The sequence below is a fragment of the Cervus elaphus genome, chromosome 5 (genome assembly GCF_910594005.1).
Source record: "Cervus elaphus chromosome 5, mCerEla1.1, whole genome shotgun sequence".
Classification (NCBI taxonomy): Eukaryota; Metazoa; Chordata; class Mammalia; order Artiodactyla; family Cervidae; genus Cervus; species Cervus elaphus.
In genome coordinates, this window is record NC_057819.1 from 81214326 (window position 1) to 81241202 (window position 26877).

Here is a 26877-nt window from a genome sequence, read left to right on the forward strand (position 1 = left end):
CAGTAGATTCATGTCTGTGCAGTAGGACCTTTCTGGTTATCCATTCTATACGTAGTAATTTGCATCTGCAAATCCCAGACTCCCAGTCCATCTTCCTCTGCCCCCCCCCACCTCGCCTCAGCAGCCACAAGTCTGTTCTCTACATCTGTGAGTCTGTTTCTGTTTCATAGATAGATTCATTTGTGTCATATTTTAGATGCCACGTGGCAGTGATATCGGGCTTCCCTGGTGGCTCAGCTGGTAAAGAATCTGCCTGCAGTGTGGGAGACCTGGGTTTGATCCCTAGCTTGGGAAGATCCCTGGAGAAGGGAAAGGCTACCCACTCCAGTGTTCTGGCCTGGAGAATCCCATGGACTGTATAGTCCATGGGGTCACAAAGAGTCGCACACGACTGGGCGACTTTCACATGAGTGATATCATACAGTATCTGTCTCTTTCTGGATTGCCTATTGACTGTTAAATTGGGCTGTCTCACTGCTGTTCTGTCCCTGGTGGCTGCTCTCTCTTCTGCCTCTGTTTCAGTCAGTGGGACTTACAGCCTCTTGGGTGGGAGGATTTCCTCTTGTCTTCTTCGGGAGCTGGTGTGGATGGTCCTGGATGTGGAGGATGCCCAGGCCTCTGGGGCCCTCCCGATGAGGTGGCATGGCAGGAGGGTGGTGTTGGGAATGTTGACTCCATCCCCACACGGCCCTCTAATTTTTTACTACCCTGAATAGAAAGATGCTAATAAGCCCTGGCTCCACTGGTGTGAGGTCCTAAATACTAACTGAGCTCTCCGCCTGATTCTCAGTTTTAACAATCACACAAGCTCTGAAGCTGCTCCAGTTGGCTGGGGCAGGTACATGCATCTGTAAATAACTTGCAAAAAATAGTTTTATGGCACATTGCGTTTTTCTCTGGCATTAACCTTCAGCACATAAACTGGGATGAGAAGCATGTGAGTTAAATCCCCGGGTCAGCTCTCACCTGCTTCTGCCTCTCTCCAGTCTCACTCACCTGGGAGTGCAGTGGAGACGTACTTGCCATTCGTCCAGCAAGCAGGATGATCTGGAAGGTGGAGAGGACACAGCCCCACTCTCAGGGGACGTCCCCTCCAGTGGGAACACACCCTGGTCATGCAGACCTGAGAGTGCTGGTCCATGGAGCAGGGATTGCAGGTTAACAAGCAGAACCGGAAGTGAACAGAGAGCAGTGGAGATGCGATCCACTAACTCAGCTATGTTGAGTTGCCACCCCCGTCCCATCCCCTGCCCCCTCAGAGCCAGGAGCAGGGCTCGTTGAGCAGGAATAGCCCTCTCTCCTTCCTCTGCGAGCCCTGGGATGGGGCTCCAGTCCTTGTCAGCTCAGAACGCTGTCCTTTCTCCACGAGGGATGCTCCTTGGATCTGGGGTGCCTTGAGGAGGCAGGTTCCTTTCTGCCTTGTTCTTTCGTCAGGGATACGCTGTTTCCTGGAGCTGATGCAGTCTTCTAACCCCCAGCTATGCCTCTGACCCGCCCTGTGACCATGGGCAGCAGAAGGTTAAGCTCCTGACCCCCTCAGCCAGCACTGGGATCTCCTCCCAGTCCGTTGAGAGAGGTTGGTTTCAGCCGAGCCTGAGGCTGGGCCTCCTGATGGTACTCTGCTCCTTCCTGTTCCTTCCAGGAGGGCCCAGACGGAGGCCCCACCCCTCCACGCCTCCCCTGGCCCAGGTCCTCACCCGTCTTCCTGCCCTGCTCTTTTGACTTCGATGTCTCCCCAGATCAGCTGCTCCCGAACCACAAATGCGGTCCTGCCATTTCCATCACAAACCCTCTGTCTCCTCTGGCCAAGTGAGTGAGTTCTCACTTGAGTTTTCAGAACCCTGGAGGGCAGGAATGAATGATTAAAGACTACAGAATGTCTGTGCACGCCCTGCGGGGGCTGCACCTCCCTTAGAGCTTTCGTCACACGTCCAGCCATTGATGCAGCCCCTGGACCCTCAGGAGTCAAGTCTTTCTCATTTTAGAATCATTGTGCCTTTTATGATACACACTTACGTAAATATGTGTTGATTGAATGAATTTGAAAACTGAAGGAATAAATTCTAAAGGTAGTGCAGCTGCCTCTGACAAACTCTCCCGTAACTGGCCTAGGATGGAAGCCTGGGCCCTCAGGAGGGCTTGTCTCCAGGGGCAGGATGTCACGGAAGGGTCAGGACTAGCCTTGGGCTTCAGACTCGGGTCCAGAGGGTGAGGGACCCTCAGCGAGTTCATTTCTTCCCACAAAACTTGGAAGCGGAAGAGCGTTGCCTGGTGAAGGCTCAGTGGCCAGTGGCAGAAGCCGTCTCGTGCCAGCCTGCCTGTCTGTCTGTCTTGGCTGGTTTTCCATCCTCCTGAACCTTCATGGTGGGGCCCCGTGTGTGGCAGGGCGGGCTGGGCGGACGTTTGAGAAAGCGACCAGCCCAGGCAGGTCGTTTCATCCTTGGTCCTGCTTGCTCAAGCAAAGCCAGTCTCTCTGCTAGTTTTAATTTCACTTGGCATCGACAGCAGGGAAAGAGGAAAGGCCTCCGGGACAATGAGCAACGTTAGACGTCTCTCTGAGGCGGCCATGACGCTGGCGGCCGTGCTCCTTGTGAGCCAAGATGCTGCCCAGGAGTTAACTTGTCTTAATGCTCGTAGCGGCACGGTGAGGTGGGTACCAACTCAAGAGGTGCAGTGAAGTCCAGTCACCTGCCCAAGCCACCAGCTGGTGAGTGGTAGGACTGGAATCTGAGGTGTCTCCCTCCAAAGCTTCTGGATTTTCCCACTAGTCTTGCTGCCGAGCTGGGGCCCAGGCCCATGGACCCCGATAAGCACCGCTTGTGGACACATACATTATTATAAATCTAGATTCTGGTGATGTCTACACACCATTGGGATTTGGCAAAAGTATCGCGGGTCCCTTCTCACATTTACATTGAATTTCAAATTGGTGGTGGGTGTGTGTGTTGGTGGGGGGGGGGGGGCGTATCCCCGGGGTATATCTTTACTCCAGTATTTCAAAGGAACCCGATGCCCTGGGTTCTCAGAGCCCTTGGCCAGGTCCTTGTGGTCCACCTGTGACAGTCAGGGGCAGGAGCCTAAATGCCGTTCGGCCTCTGAGACCTTCGGAGGCATTTCTGTCATTCTCTCAGAACTCCCCAGCCCTGCAGCTGAAGAGGGAAAAATTACAGGTCTGAGCAGTCGAGGATCAATTTAATTAAAAACAAAAAGAAATGTAAATGAATTAGCCAGCAATCTTCATGGGGCATCGTCACTGGCAGAGGGGGCCCACGAGAGGAGGAGATTAGGGCTGCCTTTTATTTGTTGAGTTCCCTAGTAATGGAACCCTTAGGCTCGATGGGGTGAGGCTTTCCCACAGCTCGCATGTGGCGAGCATTTGTCTCTGTTCGATTATGTGGGGAAGGGTAGTGAATCCGGCAACGTGCTGCCGGCTCCTGTGCTGTTTCACGGGGGTGTTTAAAGTAACAGCATCTGACAGTTTACCGGCAGCTAAGAGGTTTTTCTGCTTCAGAAAGCAAAATATTGTATGAGTTGTGCAACATGTATAAATGATTTGAAGAATTAGGGTGCAGCAAATAGTACAGTTTTCAGCAAAGAGCTGAAGCCTTCGTCAAATCATAGAGTTTGCGAGTGGAGGGCAGGCAGGGGTGGGCACTGGGGTTCCACACAGGTGTGTGGTGTGGCCTGTCATTTCTCTTTAATTTCCTTTTACCCTGGTCCCAGTTCGAATTGCCAAAATATGTTAGATGGTGGTGCATTGTTTCGTTTGCCTGCTTTGTAATTCCTCTCTACCTCAAACAGATGAAAAACCATGGCACTAGAGCAAATTGACAGCTCTTGAAATGAGAAAGATCTTTATCCTTCAGAGTGTTGATGTAGAAATAAATGAAAGAAAAATATGCTTGTTGGGTCTTGAAGCAGCTTGAATTGGTACTTTTTTTTTTTAAGGGTAGATGAGGGTTTTTCCCTCTCCCTCCTATTTCCCCCTTCAGGGAGTTGTTTCGATAGGGGGTTAAGTAGGAGGTTGGTTATTCTGTCAATATTCATTTGCAGAGATCTGCGTCATGGTCAGATCTTGACTCAGAGATCAGGCCAGAGGTGTCCAACCTCCAGGTCAAGAGAAAGGCGTGTGGTGTTCAAATTGACTTCATTATTACATCAAAAAACTTGTCAGGTATCATGGTTTCCCCACCCTAGATGACATGAGGACCAACTGAAACGTCAAGTTTCTGGAGAATAGCCGATTCGCTCTGCCCCAGGCCACCCCATGCTGCCCAAAGCCCCAGTTCACAGTTATGACGAGTGTTGGTAAATACATTTCCACATCTCAGAAGTAGTAATAAATACAGTTTGGTGTATGAAATATCTCCAAATATTTAAGATCTGTTTCAGAACCTAAATGAAAGAGAAGGCCTTGATAGCCTAAAAGAGAAAAAAATGGAAAGCTTAAAAGAGGGAAAATGGAAACCACGGGGTTCGAGGTTCTTTCCTAGTTGAATTGTTTTTTCTTTATCCTGCAAAAATCTTTCTGAAACGCAGTCAGCAAGCACTTACTGTGCAGTCATTGTTGTATACGTCACTGTAGCAGGTGCTGTGCATTTGTAGAGCTGTGTGGTGAAGTGTCCTGAGGGCCAGGGTAGAAGATGAGGTGGGGCAATCAGGACTCCCGGCATGAGACCCATGTGACATAGTGCTGGTTCAGAGCAGTACGTGCCGATGCCGCATAGGAGATGAGTAGGGGCTAGCTCTTTCTACTATCGGTGCACCTTATTTGCGCCCATGCTATCCAAATCAAAAGAAATTAGGGCCTAATTATTTGCATTATAAACTGATCTGCCACTGAGTTGCGTGACATAATGAGCCCCCTTGTGGTTTTTAAAAATTACTCTTTTAAATGTTTATTTTTCAATAGTGTAGGACTCACAAAAAGTTGTAAAAATAGTACAAAGAGCTCTTGTGTACCCTTCACCCAGCTTCCCATGATGATAATACTGTCCATAACCGTACCACATTGTTAAAACCAGGAAATGGATGCTGGTACATCATTGGTTTTAACAGCTGTGCACGTGTGTGTGTGTGTGTGTGTGTGTGTGTGTGTGCGCGCGCGCGCGCGCTGTTGTTTGAAACTTTGTCATATATATAGATTTAAGTGATGATGATCACAGTCAAGATGCACAAGTGTTCCTGTCACTGCAGTGAAATTCCTTGTGTGATGGTTCATCCATTTCCCCACCCCTAACCCCTGGCAGCCTCATCCATTCTCCATCACTATAATTTTGTCATTTCGAGAATGTTGCAGAAATGGGATCATATGGGATGGAAGAAGCCTTTGAGACTGACTGTTCTCAGGGTAATTTCCTCGAGATCCATCCACGTTGAGAACCAGTGGTTTGTTTCTCTTTATTGCGAGGAATATTCTACTGCAGCATGTGCTCTGGTTGGCTCTGCCCTTCCACCTGCTTTCTAAAAAATGGTTTATTTGCGTCCAGCTCTTTATAGCACAGCATGGAAGGCACGGTGCCCTGATGAGGGTGACCCTCGCTCATCCACACTGAGTTCACTGAGTTGGCATTTGTGGCTATGGACACAAAGCCTCTTCCTCTGTTATCCAGCCCTCAGATCCTTGTTGAGATGCTGTGCATGCCGAGTACTGGCTGTAGCAAGGGACATCATTTACCACCAACCCGAGTACTTCCCTGGGTGTTACATTCCTTTCTGCTTCTCGGGGCTGGGGTGATCCTCAGCCCTTTTCACGCAGGGAGATTGAGCCTCCAGAAGTCCTGCCCGGGACAGTCAGAGGTGGACGTGGCGGATTCGGATTTGAACCCAGGACTCCTGAAGCCCACTGGACTTTTTGGACCCCGACTCTCAATTTGTCCAGCATCGGCTGAGAGCCACTTTGTTCCTCTGCAGAATGCTCTGCCGGACTATATCTTTGTTGGTCCTTTCCAGCTCAGATATTTATGATCCTCTGTGAACAGGAAGTAAGCTTGCTGAGTGAACAAGTCCTTTCGCCTTTGTTGCCACAGGTGAACTTTGTTCTCGGTAGCGTTCTGTTAGCCATTATTTGAAGATGCTTTGGGAATTTAAAAGTGACAATGTAGAGTTCCTTTAAAAATTGTCTGTAGTTCAGACCTTCCTTCCTTATGCTGCTGTTTGATGGGGTCTTCGGCCCAGGACCCTGGGGGGTGACTTCAGGGACTGGGGTGCCCAGGAGATTGGCTCTCGTGCAGCGCAGTGGGGAGAGTGTCTGGGGACACCGTTGAGCCCCGTTAGGAAGCTCTGGGCTGGGTGCTGCGTGTGCTCTGATTCAGGTGCCTGACGCCGTGCTTGGCAGGATTCTTCCGTGTGCCACGGCTGGGCTTTGGGTCAGAGGGAGCTGCTGTGTCAGGCCTGTAAGCACTGCTGCTCCTGAATTCGACCGAGGGGTCGATCGGACGGAGATGCTCCGAGTCTCTGAAGCTCCAGAAAGGGTTCAGAGGAGCCTGGAGAACGCCTGCACCAGGTGGGGAGGGGAGCAGGGGCCCCGTCACTTCTAAGTCCCGAGACTGATTCTGAGACCAGTGGAACCTCTGTCTTCGGCTCTGGTCTTTCACTATAAGCCCTGCTGAATCCCTCAGAATCACAGGCTGGTGGAGAGTGAAGGGGAGACTGTTTCTGTGACCTCTGGCAGGTCATCCGCCCCTCCTCAGGTGCAGTCGGGGGAAGGGAGGTCTTTGGAATCTTATAGACCCATCCATGGGCTTCCTATGTGGCTAAGATGATAAAGAATCTGCCTGCAATTCAGGAATCCCAGGTTTGATCCTTGGGTTGGGAAGATCCCCTGGAGAAAGCAGTGGCAACCCACCCCCATATTCTTGCCTGGAGAATACCATGGACAGGAGCCTGGCTGGCTACAGTCCATGAGGGTCGCAAAGAGTCGGACACAACTGAGCAACTAACACTTTCCCTTTCAGACTCGTCTACCTGCCATCCCAATGGCAGCGTGACATGGGGTGTCAGAAAGCCCAGAGGTGATTTGAAACCCCAATTCTCTTCATCCATGCATCACGACCAACTCTTTGTGTTGGCCAGACACAAAGCCTTGATAGATACTGGTTCGTGAATAAATGTGTCACCTTGGCAAAACTCTCCATCTACCTGATTCTCTATCCTCTTCAGCCAGTCTGTTCAAGGGGGCAGGACAGAATGTGCCCTGCAGGCCTGTCTCAGAGGGTCCTGGGCCTGGGCTCCAGGGTGCAGGCCAGCCTTCCATCCCATCATCAAGCCACACCCTGTCCTCCAGGCTGAAAGAAGATGCCGAGATTCCAAGGGACGGAGAATCGGGTTTGGATCCTAGACACTCCGAGCTCGTCCAAGTCCATTCTCCCCTCTTCCCTCCCCGAGCCTGTGACTGCAGCCACGCTTGTCACCATTCGAGATTGCATTGGCCACAGGAGATGCGGGTGATTTTTCCATTTGGTCCTGATGTTTATTTCATGCCCATCAATATCAGCCCGTATTAGGACAGATGAGGTGGTTATTTACAGGCTGCGCGTTTTCACACTTGGTAATTATAAACCCTTCCCCTGTTCGGTCAGAGTCGTGGAGATCTATTTTGGCAATTAGCAGTTTAGTATTTGTTTAATGGGAATGCAAGAGAGTGTTACAGCACATCAGTGCTCCACTAATGACTCGCCTGTCTCCTTCGGAGCTGGCAGGTTTGGGCCTTTTTCACGGTAGGTGCGGCCTGATGGGGAGAGGCTGGGCTTGGGGGAGAGGAGCCTGAGGCAGCCTGCCCGCCCGCAGTGCATGCCCGCCCGCCTGCACACGCACTCACAGCCAGCGCTGCACACGGGCCGTGGATTTCCAGCGCTCACCGCCGCCACGCGAAGGCGCCCCGCTCCAGAGGCCGTTAGGCCAGATGCCGTTTCCGCGTGACAGCTGTCACGCCTGCAGAACCAACTGTTTCTCCTCTGGCAGCTCGCGCCCGGCCTCTCCTGGTCCGTCTCCCACCACCCTCCTTCTTCACAGCCGCCTGTCTCATCCTGGCGGGGACATCCCCCGAGAGAGCCTCCAGCTCTGCCCTCTGGGGTGATGCTGGGCCCAGCCTGAGCCCCCACTTCCACCGGAGGCCATCCAGGCAGGCGCCTGTGTACCTTGCCCAGATTTGAGAGGTGCCTCCTGGGACCCCTGAGGACTCACTGGTTTCTTTAGCGACGTGTCCCTGAGCATGACCCATTTGCAGCGAGGCGTCGCACAGCGCTGGGTGCATCCCTCCAGTGAACGGGGTAGGGGGTGTGTACATGTGCACACGCGTGTGTGTAGGTGCACACACCAGGGGATTGCCGGGGTGGGGTGGTGACTTGCAATAAATCTGTTGCGATGCCCGTGTCCTGTGCATCAGTCACTCGCCAGCCACCACCTGAAGGCCTCCTCACGGCTCCAGGAGGTGGGACTCAGCATTCTCGGGGCTGGTGCCCAGCGGCCACTCTGGCAGCCTGAGGGCGGAGTTCTGGGACCCCTCTGCCCGTTCCAGCCGTGCCACCAGCCTGCTCTGTGACCACAGAGCGGACAGGTGGGCTCAGGGGTTCTCGAGTTCCCCCATCTAGAAGGAAGAGACCCCTCAGCCGCCTCCTCTATTTGCTCCTCCCTCTAACCCTTCTTTCTTCTCCTGAGCCTGCCAGCGGCAGTATACAGCTGTCTCCTTGGTTACCTCATCACCTCTCTTAACTTTTTGGTAGTTTTAAGGCAGTGTTTGTTGGTTCACTCGGGAGACAGTGCAGCTACGCTGGGCCCTGGGGATTCAAAAATAGAACGCAGTCAAGGGAGACCAGGAGAAAGATGTGGGCATGCGTCTGAGTTTAAATCCCGGCTCCATCATTTGCTGCATGCATGATCCTAGGCAAGTCACTTAATCGCAATGAGCCACCATTTCCTTACCTATATAATGGGTGTGATAATATCTATCTCACAGCTATTGTGATAATTAAATGAGCTTTGCGAATTACCTATTAGGCTCCAGTAAATGGTAGCTATTACAGTCATCATTATTTCAGGGGGAAGACATTTCATAGCCTAGACTCTGATATTTACATGTGAAATCAGAATCTCTGAGCAAGACATTTTGCCTGCCTTTATGTAAGTAAACTGTCTGCATCTCCAGGATAGACGCCCCACACCCTTTAATTCCTATGGCAAGTGTCCATTTTATGAATTCACAACTGCTCTCTGATGAACACAGGAGTTTGTTTTTGTTTAAGTTAAATGGGAAAATGAATTAAAGGATTCGTTTAAAGTGAATTAAAAAATAATTAAAAGTAGAAAAAAATAGGGCCAGTTAAAGAGTCTTGCTAATGGGGAAAGAACATTCTGGTCATAGTAAGACTTAGGAACCTTCCATGAAGAGTTTAGGAAATGTCCTTAATGCCGCTGAATTGTTTATTTAAAAAGTGGTTAAAATGGCAAATGCAATTTCTATTTTACTACCAAAGAAAGAATTGGGGAGAAACTCAGCAGGCTGTCTTGTTACTTATTTAAGGCATGGGCTTGAGTCAACACAGAGAGACCTTCAGGCGGATGCAAACTAGAATTTTCTGTCTCGGAATGAAGGAAGTGCCTGGCCCACTCAGCACCTTGCTCACTGCAGCCTCCCAGGAGTCAGTGGACCGAGTGGGTGTTGGGGGCCCAGGGGCTCGGGGGCCTGCCGTCCTGGGGCCTGAGCCGCGGCACGCAGGCCCAGCTGGCACATGGACTCAGACCACCAGCTGCGGAGTCCTGGCCCGGCTCCAGGACCACCAGGGCGGAAACTGAGGCTCAGAGAGCTTGTAGTAACCCTGCCTTCAGGGATTGTTGTGCAGACCAAAGCAGTAATACAATGAAAATACTATTGATGGTGGTGAAAAAGACATCCAGCAGTTTCTTTGGGTTTCTTAAAGTCCTGTGTTCAGTTTTTGGCCCTTCCGAGCCTCCTTACAGAGCAGAACTTTGACTGTCTTGTCCTAAGACCAAGACAAGGTGAGGAGAGCCCCCCAAAAGCCACTTGTGGTACAGGGCCTGCGGACCCAGCAGGGGACAGTCAGCCTTCAGGCAGCTGACGATCCAGGGGATGCCCCCTTTATATTTAGGGTCCATCTCCACCCACATAGGCTGTGATGAAGGCTCAACTCCGCTGTATTTACCCGTTAGGACAGTGGTTCTCAGCCTTGGCTGCACCTGGAATCCCTGGGGGAGCTGTAAACATTCTGCCACCCCCTGCCCACCGGAGGCTGATTTCACTGGTCGGGGTGTGACCCCGGCAATGGGGATTTTTTTCTTTTTTTTTTTCAATTCCTCGGGTGATTCGGGTGAGCAATCAGGTTTGAAAACTACTGATTTAGATTTCAGTGTGAGCTAATGGGATTTTCCTGCCTGCTCCTTTTTCTCCTCTTTTCTTCCTTTTGGGCAGTGATTGAAGATAGGCTGTCCTTACTCTTATCAAGGCTGGAGCATGCTGAGAAGTCTCGTTTCAATAAACTAGACACCCTCAACCAGTTCTTGGGCAAAAGTGCAGAGCCATGCCACTCTTTCTGCAGAAATGCTCCCGGGGATAAGGCCACTTAGGTCTCCAGCCCGGATCCCAGGCTCCTCTGTTCTTGGCAGTCCTGCCCCATGTATAAGACTCACTGCAGCCTTATGACTTCAGTGTCTGGAGTTTACAGAGCATCAGCAGACCCGTTAAACCCTGCACACTGTAGTGTCCTGGTATCGAATTTATGGGTGTTTATTGAAACAAACACTTGGAGTGTTTGAGTGGGAGCAGGAAGCAACATTGAAAGGCATTTGTTCCGGGGGAGTTTGAAGAGCTTGGGTCTCTTCTCTTCCTTTCCGTCTCCCTCCTTATGTCTGACTAGATAATTTAAGGATCACTTGAAGTGCCATTTCCTGCTTTGTTCTGGATACGTGTGGTTTGTGGTGTGTGTGTGTGTGCCGGGAGCGGGTGGGACATTTCTCTGGGCATGCTGGCCAGCCACAGCAAAGCTGTGGAACGTCCTCAGGGTGCGGGGGGTTTGGAAGGGCCGCTGGTGAATCTGACACTCCCGGCTGTGGTCCCAGCAGGCTCCGCGGTCCATCTCGGGATCCTCAGCAGAATCTCTGCGGATGGGTCGTAAGTGACCATCCCGTCCAGCTTCCTGCCTTCACAGATGAGAGATGTAAGGGCTGAGAAAGGAGGTGCCTTGTCCTCAGTGAGCCTCTGGTGGAGCTGGAATTGGAGCCCGGATCCTGCCCATGCATTGGGCCATACCGCCTGCCACGCTCAGCTGTGGCCCGGCACCCTTCGCCCTCTCCTGGGACCAAGTGCTCTGCATCCCCAGATCAACGTCGTTCACCTGCTGTGTACTTGTGGAGCCAAACCGCAGGCAGAAGCGGCGGGGGTCTGAGGGCACCGCCTGGGGTTCCAACCTTCGGCCAACCCACCTGACCAGCAGAACTTTTGACCTCTCTTGCGAGGCGCTGCTTTGATCTGTGACTTGAAAGCTTTTCTCTTCAGGCAGTGTAGGAGCTGGGCGGGCTAACGTCTCCCCTCTGGATATGGCCAGCATCTTCTGCCTACTTCTGAAATCACCCAGCAAGAACGTCTGCTCACAGTAAATCTTTCAGCTCATTATAGAGAAGGTTCGCTCATTCATTAAATGAATTAGGATTAGAGAGGCATCACCCACTGACTTGAGTGCTAATGACTGCAGATTTTCATGGTGCTTATTTGCTGAGGAGCGTGTTGCCAACTTATTTTGGCGTTTCCAGGATCTCGGTCTCCAACCTTGCTGCTGGGAAGAGATGTAGAAGCAGTCCCTTCACACCCTAATACCCGTACTCCACTTGGAACGTGAAATCTACGGTTTAATACTCAGTTCATAGTCCGCCTTCCTCCTTCCACCCCTATTCCTGTCTTTCTTCACTGTCTGGTATTACTTGAGACTGCCTGTGTATCTTCTTATAGACTAAAAGCTTTTTTTTTTTTTTTTTTTTTTTGGGGAGAGAGAAAGCAGGGACCATGTATGAGTTACCTGCTGCCACAAGAACGCTGTTTAACAGACAACCACAGAACCTCTGTGGTAGAGGTTAGCTGTTTATCTCCCAAGTCTGGAGTCTGTAGAGTGCACCGGGAGTGGTTCTGCTGGTCTCAGCCGGGTTCACGTGCATGTTTTGGGGTTGCCCAGCTGTCCGCCCGTCTAAACTGGTCTCACTGGGGCCTCTGAGGGCACTTGGCCCTGCTCCACGTGTTTCTCATCCTGTCTCAGGCCAGGCTGGCCATGTCTGTTTCATGGGGACAGCAGAGAGATGCCAGAGAGGACAAACTGGAACCCAGAAACCCTCTCAAGGCCAGGCCCTCCACAGGCGTACCATCCTCTCCAGCTCTTTTACTGACCACAGCAAGTCAAGTCCAGATACACAGGATGGGGAGATAGACTCTGCCTCTTTTGAAAGGGGAGCTGTTGATACAGAATTGCAAGATAAAGGGTGTGGGGGTCATTAATGCAATTGTATACCCTGAACCTATATAATTTGCCTCTTATTTGGAACTTAGACTAATACTTCACAACTAGTGTGTACCTAATAAATGCATGTCACATAAAAGTAAAGTTAATGGATTAGATTTTCTGATCACAGCTAAGCGGACCTAATAATGTAGCCACTAGCTGGAGTCCTTTTCCATCGTGGCTGTGCGGTCGTCATTTTCAGGATCTTGGCATACACATGTCCAAGAGACAGGGAACAGAGCGGGATGACGGTTGCCGCGCTGACGTGCCTTGATGGCCTGTGTGAGAGAAATTGGGTGCATGTATTGAGCCCTGAGTGTATGCAAAGAGGAAGAAGCCGCTCTGTCCGGTGTCTTTAACTCCTGTTCCTGTCTCTCCTCCCTAGAGCAGTACCTGGAGAGTGGGGTCCACGCAGGGGCCAGCAGCTGCTGCTTGTTAGAAATGCAAACGCCGCTTCCTTAACCAGACAGCCTGGGGCTGAAGCCCAGGGGAGTCTGTTTTAACCCGTTCTCTGGGTGATGCTAAGGGGAGGAGGTTTGAAACGCCCTGCACAGTCACCGTGCCATGGAGACGGTGTGGCTCCCCAGAACTGACTCTCAGATGGGGCGGGGCGTGCATGGGGCACCTCTGAGGCGGTCACAGTGTCCTCTGAGCCCTGCGAGGGTCAGGATTACAGGTCCATGACCCCCTGGTGTCGGATGACAACAGGGCATCCCCAAGCAGCTCCCTTAAGAGTTACTGGTCCTGCTTTGTTGTTTGCAAAGATACACCGTCGAGGATGTCAGGGCTGTGTTTTATACCTGCCTGTGGTTATTGGAAGGCAGATCTCAAGGTTGGAACACGCTTCTTCTCCCCAGGCAGATCAGGCAGGTGCCAGGACGTGGGACAAACATGCTCAGGTTCAGACACCGCCTCCCCTGACCCCCACCCCAGGAACCCACGGGACCCCTAGGCCTGTGGGCCCCCACCTCTGGTATATACAAAGAAATTTGTATTGACCGGTGAGGGCGCGCAAAACCAACACCAGTGCTGATCATGAGCAGGAGGGTGGGGGCCTTGGAAGCCGTGTTCCACCAGGGATAGTGGTGTTTTCTCCCTGAAGTCAGAGAAATGCCCGTGTCTGCCCCCCTGCCAGTTTCCCTGTGTTCTTCCAGCTCCATGAACAAGGCCTGGCTTGCAGGCTGGACTGGGCACAGCCAGGCAGCTACCTCTGTGTGTGAGAGAGAGAGGGAGAAGGAGAGACAGCCAGACAGAGTTACCGGTTTGCTGTCTCTGGGTCTGAATACCAGCTCCCTTGACCGTATCCCTCACGTCCTCGTGTGATGGAGACTCACACAAGCCACTTCTGTTTGATCCACATAGAACCGTGAGAAACAGCCCCGTATGAGAGGCCGTGTTTCTCATTCTATTCAGTGTTTTATGTTCACATTCTTCCAGTTTCAGCTCTTGCTGTTCTGCCAGATCTTCATCGCACTGATGGCTTCTCTGAATTAATAAGTGTTTTGCAATCATTGAAAAGTTTTCTTCCTCCAAGCACGGGGACTTATTCATACTGATTTTTCCCCCCTTTTCTCTTTTCTCTTTAGCTACTCCTTAGATGTTCTGTTTTGTAAAGTGTTAATAGAATTTTTCTTGCACACCGTGCTTTATCTGTTCAGGAGGTCTTTGCGAAGCCCATTGTACACCGGTCTGTAGAGGAAAGAGCTCTGTTCTTTACAACAATGGTTGCCCCCAAAACACATACACAGATCCTCCTCCTCACTCACCAGGGTGGAGCAGCTGTTAGGAGGGCAGCGTCAGAAAATGCTGAAACGTAAGAAGGAAAAGAGGGACCCAATTAAACACTGTGAAAAGGGCAGCGGGGATGGGTGGGGATTGAAAATACTTTTTTTAATTCAAAATATTTATTTCCTAAGGGGATCTGAGTTTCAGTACCCGAACATGGCCAACACAGAAGGGAGGCTGTTTTTCTTACCATTAGGCATTTTCAGCTCAAAATAAGGACTTGGCAAACCTCTTAGAAAATATGGCAATGGGTGTGAAACAGATGTCAGTTTTACCTGCGGGATACCCGGCAGGCTTCACCCGTCGTCGCCCCAGCCCGCACCCCAGGTGGTGGAATACTCGTCGAGGCCCAGGGTCTGGGTCTGCGATGCCATATGTGCAAGTGTGACGCCTCTGTGTACAAACAAACCAGTTGATCTTCTGGCGGTCTCGCTCAAGGGGTGCGCGGGAGGCAGACCGCTGTGGTGTGTCTGGTCTCAGCAGGTATCTGGGGGCTCATCAAGCCTGCCTGGCCGGGGAAGGGTCTGGTGAAGGCACCCCTCATCCAGACTAGCATCGCCTGCTTCCCTCAGCCTGGCGCCTGGGGGAGAGAGGGCAGCTCCCTGCCAGAGGAGCAGTCACAGTGCAGGGCCATCGCTCTCCCAGTCGTCGACTGTGGAAATGGGGAGCAGAAGGGGAAGGCCCCGGGAGCCTGTTTGTTCAGGCTCAGTTGCTTAGCAACACAAGGGGGCCCTGCCTCCAGAAGGGATTTTGACGCTAGGCCAGTCCCTGGGAGGTTTGTGTCTGGCCTGCCTACCCCTTCTTCCATTCTTACCTTGACTTTGCTCTTCCCCCTGTTACGTTTGATAGCATCTAGGAAAATAGATTTGATTTGTGGGGAGGCACCATTTTAAACCTGGTTTTATTGCTTTGCCCAGTGTCTTCCCCTCCATTGAAGACTGTCATCTGGGAGGAGTGAGAATGAATAGCCGATGATTCTTTTTCTCAGCTGACTTAGCTCAGGCCCCCAAGCTCATTTGTGAGCCTCTGAGCTCCAGTGAATGGCGCTTGGTCCTCCCCGCCACACACACACACCCCCCACACTGAAACTGCTCCAAGCGTGGAGCCTCTGACTAACAGTTCTGTCCACCCCCAACCGCATGGTTGGATTGTATTGTTTTTAATTTTCATTTATTTGTTTTTGGCTGCACTGGGTCTTCCTTGCTGTGCGTGGGCTTTCTCTAGTTGCGGCGAAAAGTGCAGCACGCGGGGCTTCTCCTTGGGCTGGCTTCTCTTGTTGCGGCGCATGGGCGCCTGGGCTTCAGAGGCTGTGGTGCGAGGGCTTGGTTGCCCTGTGGCATCTTCCCTGGCCAGGCGTCAAACCCGTGTCCCTGGCACTGGCACGCAGGTTCCCAACCACTGGACCACCAGGGAAGTTCTGCGTTGTATTTTCACTGCCAGCCTTGGGCACAAAATGCTTGGGGCGACCAGGCAGCACACCTGGCCAGACCCGGCACAGCCTGCAAGTGGACGGCTGATGGCTTTAGAGCAGCACCTGCACTCACCATGTGTCTCCTGGGAAGCAAATGAAGGGCTGGATCATAAGTAAAAGGAGTGGACTTCAAAGCCAAACCTGGTTGCGTACGTGTGGTTTCTTTAGGCCTGTGTGGGACGTGAGTGTGGATCTCTTTGTACCTGTGTCCAGACTTCCTCTTCTGTAAGAACCCCAGCCATACCAAATCAGAGCCACCCCTAAGGACCGCATTTTAACTTCAGTCGCTCAGTCATGTCTGACTCTGCGACCCCACGCACTGCAGCACGACAGGCCTCCCTGTCCATCACCACCTCCCAGAGCTTGCTCAAACTCATGTCCATTGAGTCGATGATGCCATCCAACCATCTCATCCTCTGTCATCGTCTTCTCCTCCCGCCCTCAGTCTTCCCCAGCATCAGGGTCTTTTCCAAGGAGTCAGCTCTCATTGGAACCGTTTTAACTAACCATCAGGTGACCATTTTCACTTAGTTACCTCTTTACATCCTGTCTTCAAATGCAGTCACTTTCTCAGAATCTGGGCATTAGGATTTCAATATATGAATTTGGCAGGGGTGTGGGGATGGAGACAGTTCAGCCCAGAACAATCAAAATGTTGAAGTTTCATTATTTATAACTGGGAACATCCAGAAGGATGATTAAGTAAGCTATAGCATCTCTCTCCATGAAATACATGACAGTCAAGCTAGTATTCATAATACCTCACACCCATTAGGATGGCTACTGTTTTGTTTTTTTTTTTAAGGCAGAAAATAGCAAGTATTAGCAAGGATGTAGAGAAATAAAACCTTTGTGCACTTTTGTTTGGAATGTAAAGTAGTACAGCCACTGTGTACAGCAGTTCTTCAAAAAAAACAAAAGTACAAGTTACTGTATGATCCAGCAGTTTCACTTCTGGGTATATATCCAAAAGAAGTGAACGCAGAGACTCGAGATGTTTGTGTACCCATGTTCATAGCCGCATTATTCACAATAGCTAAAATCCAAGTGTTCATCGATGGGCAAGTGGATAAGCAAATGTGATCTATACTTAAATGGAAGATGGATGAACCTTGAGGACATTATGCTAAGTGAAATAAGCCAGTCACAAAAAAAAGACACATCCTGTGTAATTCTACTTATGTGAAATACTGAGAGGGGCCCCAGTCTTGGAGACAGGAAGTGGGCAAGTGGCTGCCATAGGCTGAGGGGACCAAGGGGGTCCGCCTTAAAGGGGGTAGAGTTTCAGTTTTACAAGAGGAAAAAAGTTCTGGAGGTGAATGGTGGTGATGCCCCTGGAACTTTATGCATTTTTTTGATACCACTGAACTGTACACTTAAAGAAGGTTGCAATGGCACTTTTAATGTTATGAGTATATTACAACAAAAAAATCTGGGGGAATAAAAGAGTATTCGTGATGTAGTTATCTGGGAAGTGTTTGCAGTGCTGTAATATTATCTAAATAAAAAAGAACAAGGGGAAAATTCCATGTGTGATATGATTTTAAACTATGTTAAAATAGGCGTGCGTGCATTCGTGCTTGGTCATGTCTGACTCTTAGCGACCCCAGGAACCTTCCTGACCCAGGGACTGAACTCACATCTCCTGCATTGGTAGGCAGATTTTTTTTTTTACCACTGAGCCACCAGGGAAGCCATAGGCATAGATTTTACAAAAATTAGAGGGAAGGACACCGGATGCTAAATGTGGCTGTGCTAGGTTGGAAAGATGGAAAGACAGTGATTTATTTTCTCTTTTAATATTTGTGTTTTCAAGCTGTTTTAATGAGCAACATGATTTCTATAATGGAAACCGCCCCCCTCCCCTGAACATATAACGTGTCCCGTATTTTGTTAAAGTTCCTGAAGCACACTCTGTTTTGTGTTTGCTCTGCAGGTGGAGGATGCAATGCTGATGTTTGATAAGACGACCAACAGGCACAGAGGTAAGAAGCCCCATGAGAGGAAGCAGCCCCTCCGTCCTCTCCTGGCCCCCTCTCTTCTTACCCCCAGCCCCACAGACAAAAGTCGCAGCGACTGTTCCAAAATCAGGCGGTTGGAGGTGACGTCGTTTGGAGGTCTTTGTTAATGGAGGGCCGTGACAGTACCTAGAGTTGATACCGGACCCTTGAAACCCCATTTCCTGTGGGCTTGGGAACTGTCATTTAATTATGCAGTCACACCCAACATGTTCTTGGTCCTTGCTGACTCACGGCTCTAAGCGAACCAAGTGGAAGTTATTCACAGCAATTAGTCAATTGAGTTCCCAGTTTGCATTGAAGGAGCTGGTTTAGAAGCACACTGTCAATGTAAAGAGCAGCAAAAAAAAAAAAAGAAAACAAGAACAAAGAAGCCTGGTCCTAGGTTTATTCAGTGAGTACATTGTACACATGTCCTCGGCTTATGCGGTGAGTGCAGACCTAGACATGCCCTTTTGCGCCTCTCGGATGTTTGGAAGACGTTTGCACTTCCCCGTATTGTCTTCTGCGCTTAGTGTCTTGTCCGTGTTTTAGAAAATGGGTTTCACCTTGGGGTCTAAGAACCCTTGAAATGACATGCAGAATATTTTATGTTATCCTGGGAGAGGTTTCTTAGCTTTGAGTGGATTCTCAAAGGGGTGTCTGATCTCTGGCACTTCACTTCCCCCGACAAAACGGACACATTGAAATGATTGCTGTAAATAGAAAATTGGATGACTCGAGAAAGTCCTTCCCAGAGGAAGCGTTACAGTTCAGCGCTCAGTCCTCCCGTTCTCCAGAAGCTCTTGGTTTCTGGGGTGCGTGTTCACCGGGCGTTCATGGGCAGAGTGTCTGAAAGAGGGTGGCAGGAAAGCCGTGTTCTCCAGAGAAGGAGCCAGCGAGCCATGTTTCCTTGCCACTTGGATTGCATTTGGATGTTTCCTGTGTTGTTTACATTCTTGCTGTCACCTGTGATTAGTAGCAGTTACCCGGTGTTGACTGCACGTCTCTCCTGCTCTGAGCAGGCAGGCTGAGTGAAAGGGAGGAAGGAGCAGGTTGGGGAGGAGGAGGGGCCGTCCTGAGCGCACCCTGGAATCCAGTCTCTCGTCCATCCAGCTACAGCATCCTCGAAAGGGAAATGGAAAACGGGGCGGGAACTGGGGCATCAGTGGGGTACATGCTGGGGAGGGACGGGGAGCAGCTGGAGGGTGAGGAGGACGGGAGGCAGGGAGAGAGACGACGCGCTTGCAGATGTGAGCGAGACGACGATGGCCCTTGTCTTCTCCAGTGCTCTGGAGTGAGCGCCACGGAGCGAGAGGAAGGTGGTTCGGGCGGGGGGCAATCCTCGCTCACCCTGGATCAGCACATGCACTGCCTCGGGCCGTGGGCTTCTCCCGGCACTGCTTCCATGCGCATCTTCTAACATGGTCTTCACAGCAGACCCTGGGGGTTGTTGTGACTTTGGGAAAATCCCTTAAGTTCTTCATGCCTCGGTTTACTCATCTGTAAGATGCAGGTCACGTTAGTCCCTCCAGACAGGATGGTTTGCTGCGTTCGGTGCTGGCAGAGAGGGCACTCACAACCAGGACGGCTGATTTCAGGTTCTGTTCTTTGTCGTCTGCGCGTGGGGACGGCGTTTGTGGGGAAGGGTATTTCCATCCTTTGATTTTCAGGGTGGGCACAGCTCATCTGAGTGAGGCTCTGGCATTCAGTGTTAGAATTCATAATCCTGGGAGACTCCAGAGCAGCTTCTAGGTAGTACTGTGGTCCTTCTCTTCTGAATATCATTGCACAAAGGTGTTTTTGATCTCCTGCTCTGCGTCAGGCCCTGTGTGGGAGAAGATGATGGATCATCTCATTGAACCCTCTCAGCTGAGCAGGGAAAGAGGTTCACCATCTGAGGGACCCGAAAGAAGGGGGGTGACTGTGAGTCTCTGGCCACTCAGCTGATAGCAGGAGGAGCTGGATTCACAGCCAGGGCATCAGGCCCCCAGACAGCCTGCGGAGGAGGCCCCAGGGAAAGCCTCCCCTCTTTCTGACCCGGGGCCGCCTGCTGTTAGGGAAGCTTCCTCTCCTGCAGGGGCGCCGGGTGCAGGGACGGGGTGGCGGCCCCGCTGTGACCGGGTCAGGGAAGGGTTTCTGGTTGTGAGCTGAAGGGTGCTCGTTCCGTGGCCCAGTGCTTAGGGTGGCTTCGGGATCATTGTTGCTCACGCCACTGGTGGTGAGGGCAGGAAGGCGGGTGGGGAGAGCCCCTGGCGAGGGCACGGCCCACCCCACAGCCTCCTGCCCTTTCTCTGGTCGGTGCCAGACCCCTTATGTGGTTTGTGGAGTTAGAACAGGGTGTCAAAAACCGCTAAGAATCTCAAGATGGCAGCTCAACTCAACCAGGAGTTGAGCCCTGCTGAGCTCGGGGTGTGTGGGGTGGCACAGGAAGCCGGCCTGCACGGATGCAGCCTGGGGCTGGTCTGCTGCTGGCCGGGCAGGGAAGAGAAGGTGAGAGGGGCCTAGAGGTTTCATCAGGAGCACCCTGACACCTGCTGCTGGCTGCCCCTGTGCAGACATCTGCCCCCGCTGTTCTTCCCGTGTGAGCGGGGGCTTCGGGCTGTCCATGCTTTCTAGCCCTTCCAGCTGAGAAAGAGCTTCCCTCTGGACTGGGGGCCAAAACTGGGGTAATAACTTCACTGGTTCAGAGCGTTAGGGGAGGAAAGAATGTTCTCAAAAATATAAGAATGTATCACAACAGAAGCTCTAGTCACATACATGTGGAGCAGGCAGGCCCCACAGCCCTGGCCTGATGGAATGCGCATTTGGAATCGGGTGATAAGCGCAAGAAAATAAAATCCTCCTGCAGCCACCTTGCCCCAACCTTCCCTTCACCTCTTCAGCTTCCTGCGTTCCATTATCTTATCACGAGGAAAGTGCTGCCCCAGCAGAAGTTGAGGACACCTCTCTGGCAGGCGCTGCTGCCAGCTCGCCGCTGAAAGAGGCGCAGACCATTAACCCCTCCGTGGTGTCAGGGCGCTTGTTCAGTGCTGCCCGTCAGCCTCTGACCCAGCTCTGCTGGGCGGCTTGAGCAGTGATGTGTCCTCCACCCCGGGCGTTTTGAAAACCACCTGTGTGCCCTTGAACTGTGACCACTGCCATGCAGGAAAAACTCCAGGGCACTGGCCTGGGGCCTGGCCTTCTGGGAGTCAGGCCGCGCTTGCCATTAGGAGCCAGGGGTTGGGCAGAACTTCCCCTCCTGGCCCCACGGTGGCCGTCATCTGCCCTCTCGCCTGCGAGCCGCAGGCACACGGGCGGCCCTCAGAGCAGCGCAGCAGTCTGCTCCTCCTGTTCACGGAGGCGCCAGCCTGTGTCCCTTCCCCTTGTACATCCGCCCTTGGACCACAGTGGTGCCCTGGGGAAGGGTCCAGGGAACAGCAAACAGTGAGCCCTCTGGGGAGATGCGTCCTCCATGCTGGAAGCAGGAACGTCATGTAGCATCTGATTCGCACGGAAGCGTGGAGTCTTCCCCTTTTCATCCTTTATGGGACCGCCTCCCAGCCCCTGTGGGCCCCGTGGGTTTAGCCAGGGGCGTTTCTCCTAACCTCTCCAAACCCTCTGGCTCCGCCTCTGGAAAATACAGGAACTGGGACTGATGAGCCCCGGGGCCTGAAGTGTGCTTCTGGCTTTTAGCTTTTAACTGGAAGTGTGGCCCAGATTGTCTCCCTTTCTTGTTTTAACTGGGGGAGGGGGAGCAGTTGGTGCAGGTGTGGGTCCCTGAGACGGGGCAGGGGGTTCATGGAGGCTGCTCTCCGCCGGGACTGGGCCGGGGGCTGGAGGGAGATGCTGACCTGGGATGCCCTGCGGCCTTTGAAGGGAGGGTGGTCCTCCCGCTGCCCCAGTCACATATGTATGTTGCTCAGGCCTGGGAGGCAGCTGACCCCGGAAGCAGGTGTCATCTTGGCCTTGCGCTGAGGAAGTCCCGGAGGGGACCAGGAGCTGGAGCGCGGTCCAGCAGCATGCCCAGCAGCGGTGAGGATGGCCTTCATCCCTGAAAGGGGTTCCGGCCTCCCATCAGAGTACACACCATGGGGTTCTGTGTTAACCAGGTTGTGTTGACACTCCCAGTGGAAGGAGCCACATTCTAAGCACCCCTCAACCAGGCGCTTGGCACACACTGTGGAATCTTTATGAACAAAGCTACCCATAGCCACACACTAGACCATACAGAGCCTAGACATAAGCCCAGCCTGTCCAACCCTGAGCCAGCGCCCTTAACTGCTCTACAGGCATGAGGCTAAGCGGTGGTTTAAAGCAGGGGAGTCGGCAGTCTTAAGCACCTGCGTGCGTGTGTTCAGTTGGGTCCAACTCTTTGTGATCCTATGGACTATGGACTGCAGCCCGCCAGGCTCTTCTGTGGGATTCTGCAGACGAGAGTACTGGAGTGCCATGCCCTCCTCCTTAATCACTTGAGCACCTCCTTGTTATTAGTCCTTCTCCACATCTATCCTCTTGCTGGACTACAGTGTTCCTCCATTTTTCAGATGGATAAACCGAGGTGGGTGGAGTTTCGAAAAGTCACATATCTGGTTCCTACAGCTGGACGGGGAGCTGAGCTACTAAGGAAGCTGGGGCCTTTCTTAGCTTCCATCTCTTCATTTCGTGGCCTTCTCTGGGATTCTTTGTGTCCAGAGAGAGAGAGAATGGTGGCTTTCCAGTGTCCAGAGTTGTTTGACTTGCTCTCTAAATGTTCTTAGAGGTGGGCTGAAAAATATTGGGCTGATCATCTAAGGATTTAATCACTGGGGAAAAGTTTGTTGCTTTATCCTTGCAAAACTCAGATAAGATCTTGAATTCAGCATCAGGTATTGATTCCAGCTGTGGCTGGAGGTAAGCAGGGCGGGAGGGAGGAGCAAGGTGTCATCCGGTCTAACTTGCTCTTCAGTGGGAGGCTGGTTGAGAGCCCGGGGCAGGAGGGAAGGTGACACAACTCAGCGCTTGCTCTCCCATCTCCCCACGTCAGCCCTGTGTGAGACCATGAACTGGGGATTCTGGGTGCTGAAGTGCATCTCTCGATCACCTCCTGGGAGGGTAGGGAGACCCCCCTCATTCCAGGGGAGCCTCAGCTCTGCCCCTTGCCTCTGACCTCAGCCTGCATGCCAAGTTCCTCCAAGTCTGGCTCATCAGGGGAGAGCTAGGTGCTTGGAGGCCCGGTGGGAAGTGAGCTGGGTGTCTTTGAAGCTTGTCTAAGGGTGGTCTGGGGAGGGTCAGCGGGAGGAGGGCGGTTTCTGGCCGAGTGCAGAAGGGGACACTGCCTGGGGACAGGCCCTCCGCACTCCCTGTGTCTTCCATCACCCAGCAGGCCTGTTGGCCTCGGAACATTGCCAGAGGCAGAGGAACAGGATACACTGAGAAAAATAAAGATCCGTGTGATGGATGGCTCCTCTCCCGACTGTTAGCAGTGGCTTATTAAGTGTGATGCTAATGGCCCTGGAGAGGAACAGGCTCTGAGCCAGTCCCCTGCCCCGACCTCAGCCCTCAGCCCGTGGCGGTTCTCTGAAGCTCAGGGAGCACCATCCCCTGCAGGCTCCCTGCACGAAGGGAGTCCTCCCCCAGGAGAGCTGTGCCCCTTGGGGGCCCCCAGACTGGAAAGGGGCTGTGGTGGGCCCTGCAGTCAGGGGAGTGGCTTTCTGCAGGCTGAGGCATGGGGCTGAGCTGGGCTTCTCGAGAAGCCCAGAGAGCATCTCTGTCCCCAAAAGCAGCTGGCTGAGGTTTAAGGTTTCTGTAATCTGTGTGATCAGTTTATTTATTAAAATGGTGCCTGTGAGATATAGCTGGAGCTGTGATAGAAGACAGTGCTTTTCTAAGGAGAATAACCAACCCTTAATGTCCTGACTACCTGCCAGACACTCCCTTTTAAAACTGACCTCTGAAGTCCAGACTAACTCTTTTACGTACACTGAAAATGATTAAAAATCACACTGTAATTGTTTGCTTATTGATACCTGTTTCCCAAGGGGGAGGGGTGGGTAAAAAGAGTTTCATAGCAGCGTAAATTAAAAATAAAAAGATATTGCTTCATTTGTAGGTGTGGGCTGTCACAGATAATGTGTATGTGTCTTTCCTGGGGAGATTCTAACATCCTGACTTCATTTACCCAGGAGAGAGGGCTGGGATGCTACAACTTATAATATGACTTTGTAGGCTGGAGGGGCTTCCCCGGTGGCTCAGAGGGTCAAGAATCCACCTGTAACGAGGTCCCTTCTACTTGTAGGATGAAGGAGCAAGAAGTGTGCTTGACCAGGAGGATAAGTCCTTCTGGTGGGAAGGGCTGTGGGTGGGGTGGGCAAGCATGAGGAGGGTTTAGGAGTCACAGCAGGTGAGGACGCCTGAGCCGCTCTGACCCGAGGCCATGCTGCACCACACCGGTGCCCGAGCTCGGCGTCTCAAGCAGGGTTTGCTTCGGGGGCTGCCCCGCTAGGGGCTTCCCCGGTTGGTTCAGCGGTAAAGGATCCACCTGCAATGCAAGAGATGCAGATTTGATCCCTGGGTCTGGAAGATCCCCTGGAGGAGGGCAGCCCACTGCAGTATTCTTGCCTGGAGAATGTCATGGACAGAGGAGCCTGGTGGGCTGCAGTCCAGGGGGGTCACAAAGAATCAGACACAACTGAAGTGGCTTCACACACACACACACACACACACACGTCACAAAGTCAGACACGGCTGAAGCGGCTTCACACACACACACACACGCACACACACCCCACAGACACGACTGAAACAGCGTCACACACACACACACACACACACCCTCCCCACTCGAGTCCTGCCCTTTGCATTCCTCTACCTCACACACACACACGCACGCACATGCACACACTCCCATCTAGAGTCCTGCCCTTTGCGTTCCCCTACCTCACACACACGCACACACACGCACGCACACACTCCCATCTAGAGTCCTGCCCTTTGCATGCTCCCACCTCAGAGACCTGCTCTCTCGTCCCCGTGCTGGTCTCTGAAGCTGAGAGGTACCTATCACTCTCTAGCTCGGATCTGAGATGCATCACGGGGTTCATTGGCGACCTGTGAGCCAGCAGCTGGTCGTTACTGGTGCTGATCTGCAGCTGAGTTGGAAGCCAGTGGACAGGAAAGCACTGGTCTGTCCCAGGCCACTGACGCCGAGGGTGCTGGTGGGCAGAGCTTCCAGCCTCGCTGGAGCGCGCTGTAGTCGCCCCCGTGTTGGTGGGCTTTCTCGTGCAAGTAGAGAGTTGGGTCAGTGTGGCTGATAGTCCTCTTCTCTGCCCAGAGTGGACTGGTGTCAGTGTGGGCCACCTGTTGAGGTGAGGTTTTGGTAGCCGTGGCGTCTATGGGAGAATGTTAGAGTGGGGTGGAAACTCAGTACGGTTGACTCTGTCTCCCCACTTGGGTAGAGGAGACTTGGGGGGTGCTGGCAGTGAGGTGTATTTGCTGCCGGTGGGCTCTTGGAGAGGTTCTCTTGGGAAACAGTAATGGGCTGACTTGAAGTTGGGTGCACTTCAGTTAGCACGAGGAAGAATGGCCAGGCCCCGCAGCGGGGTAAGCTCTGTACTGGATTCCGCGGTCCCAGCGAGCTTATTCTAAAGGCAGGCCCCACAGCGGGGTAAGCTCTGCACTGGATTCTGTGGTCTCAGCAAGCTTGTTCTAAAGGCAGGCTGCCTACAGGGGCGCCCAGCAGAGGATGCACCCCGCCTCTTCACTCTCATGGGGCTCTGCCCAGAGGCTGTGGGGCCTGGCCCCAACCCCCGGGACCCCACCACGGTCCCCTCGAGGCCTGACTTGTCACCGGACCCCTCTCAGGACCTCCTGCAGAGGAAGGGCCACTCAAGGGTGAGGGAGGGGAGCGGGGTACAGAGCTGCGGCCCCTCGCCAGCCAGCTCTCAGAGACCGGCCCCCGGAGCTGTCTGCACATTTTATTTTCTCGTTAAATAAACACCATTAGCCTTCCCGGGAAACCGGTGCAAACACGACCTCGCAAATAACCAATTAGAAGGGCAGGGTTGAAGGGGACTGTGAATTTGCAAACATGTAGAGGAGGCCATTAAAGATGCCTGTGTCTCCCCCAGCCCTGGCAGCATCGATCTGAGACCTTAATTTTATTTCTGACAAGAAAGCAAGGAGCATGCTTTATTTAATTTTTTATTTTTTTTCCCGGAGCTAACTGCATTCCGGAAGCGCCCATTCCGGCACTGTCTCTTGAGATATTCATCAACACAGGAGTTCAGTTCCTGTCCCCGAGCTTCCCCAGTGGTCAGGGACCCACGCAGAGCCCCCAGGGCCTTGGCAACAGGGAGGCGGGGACTGTGCCCCCTGGGTGCCCCGAGGTGTCCCCGCTGGAGGATGAATCTGAAACTCCTTCCTTGAGAGTAGGAGCCCTGGCCCCATAGGGTGGTGAGCTAGGAGATCTTCATGCCTCCCTCCTGGCTGTGGCTCACAGAAGCAGAAAGGAGTGGGCCCAGGGTCAGTCACTTCGCTGACCGAGAAACGGTTTTTTTGCAGCAAGACAACGAGGCTTTTGTTGGGTCCTGTTCCCAGAGAGGCCCTGCTCCGACTGTCACGTGGTTTCAGATCTCTGAGGAGAGAGGCGCCCTCAGCTCAGCCACTTGGTTAAAAGCATCCCCTTTCTTAGCATCCCGGCACTGCTTGGGGCTGACCCGGGGGGACCAGAGCCGGGCGGCTGCCTCCTGCCGGGGCTAGAGAAGGCCCTACGTTTGTGCAGCTCAGGACTCGAGCTTGTGTTTGGGTCCTGGACTTGGAGGACCTTCCCTGGCCCGCTTGTGTCTGTCTCAGGACACACCGGAGAGAGCCTGGATCTAGCGCTGCCTGTGCTCAGCTCCTGGAGGAGGGCGCGGCAGCCCGCTCCAGCGCTCTTGCCTGGAGAATCCCACGCAGAGGAGCCTGGCGCGCTGCAGTCCACAGGGTCGCAGAGAGTCAGATGCCACGGAAACGCTTTAGCACGCACATCCTTGGCTTCAGTCCCAGCTTCCCATGGGTGCAGCCCCTGAGGGCTCTGAGCCCCATTTCTCTCTTGTGGAGGCAACACTCCTGCTCTGTGAGAGTTAATGAGCCCCTTGTGAAGTGCCCAGCGAGAGTAGTCAGTGCC

The 26877-nt window shown here is 52.7% G+C and overlaps 1 protein-coding gene across 8 annotated transcripts in view; it reads left to right on the forward strand.

Annotated features, from left to right (window-relative positions):
• MSI2 (musashi RNA binding protein 2) overlaps nucleotides 1-26877 on the forward strand; it is a 399485-nt gene that overhangs the window by 240742 nt on the left and 131866 nt on the right. For all 8 annotated transcript variants that reach the window (XR_006341155.1, XM_043902746.1, XM_043902743.1 and 5 more), the window contains exon 7: nucleotides 17693-17741. Coding sequence is in view for 7 of the 8 variants with exons in the window: in XM_043902746.1 (XP_043758681.1) it covers nucleotides 17693-17741 (49 nt within the window). In the remaining variant the exon portion in view is untranslated. The remainder of the gene's footprint in view (nucleotides 1-17692; nucleotides 17742-26877) is intronic.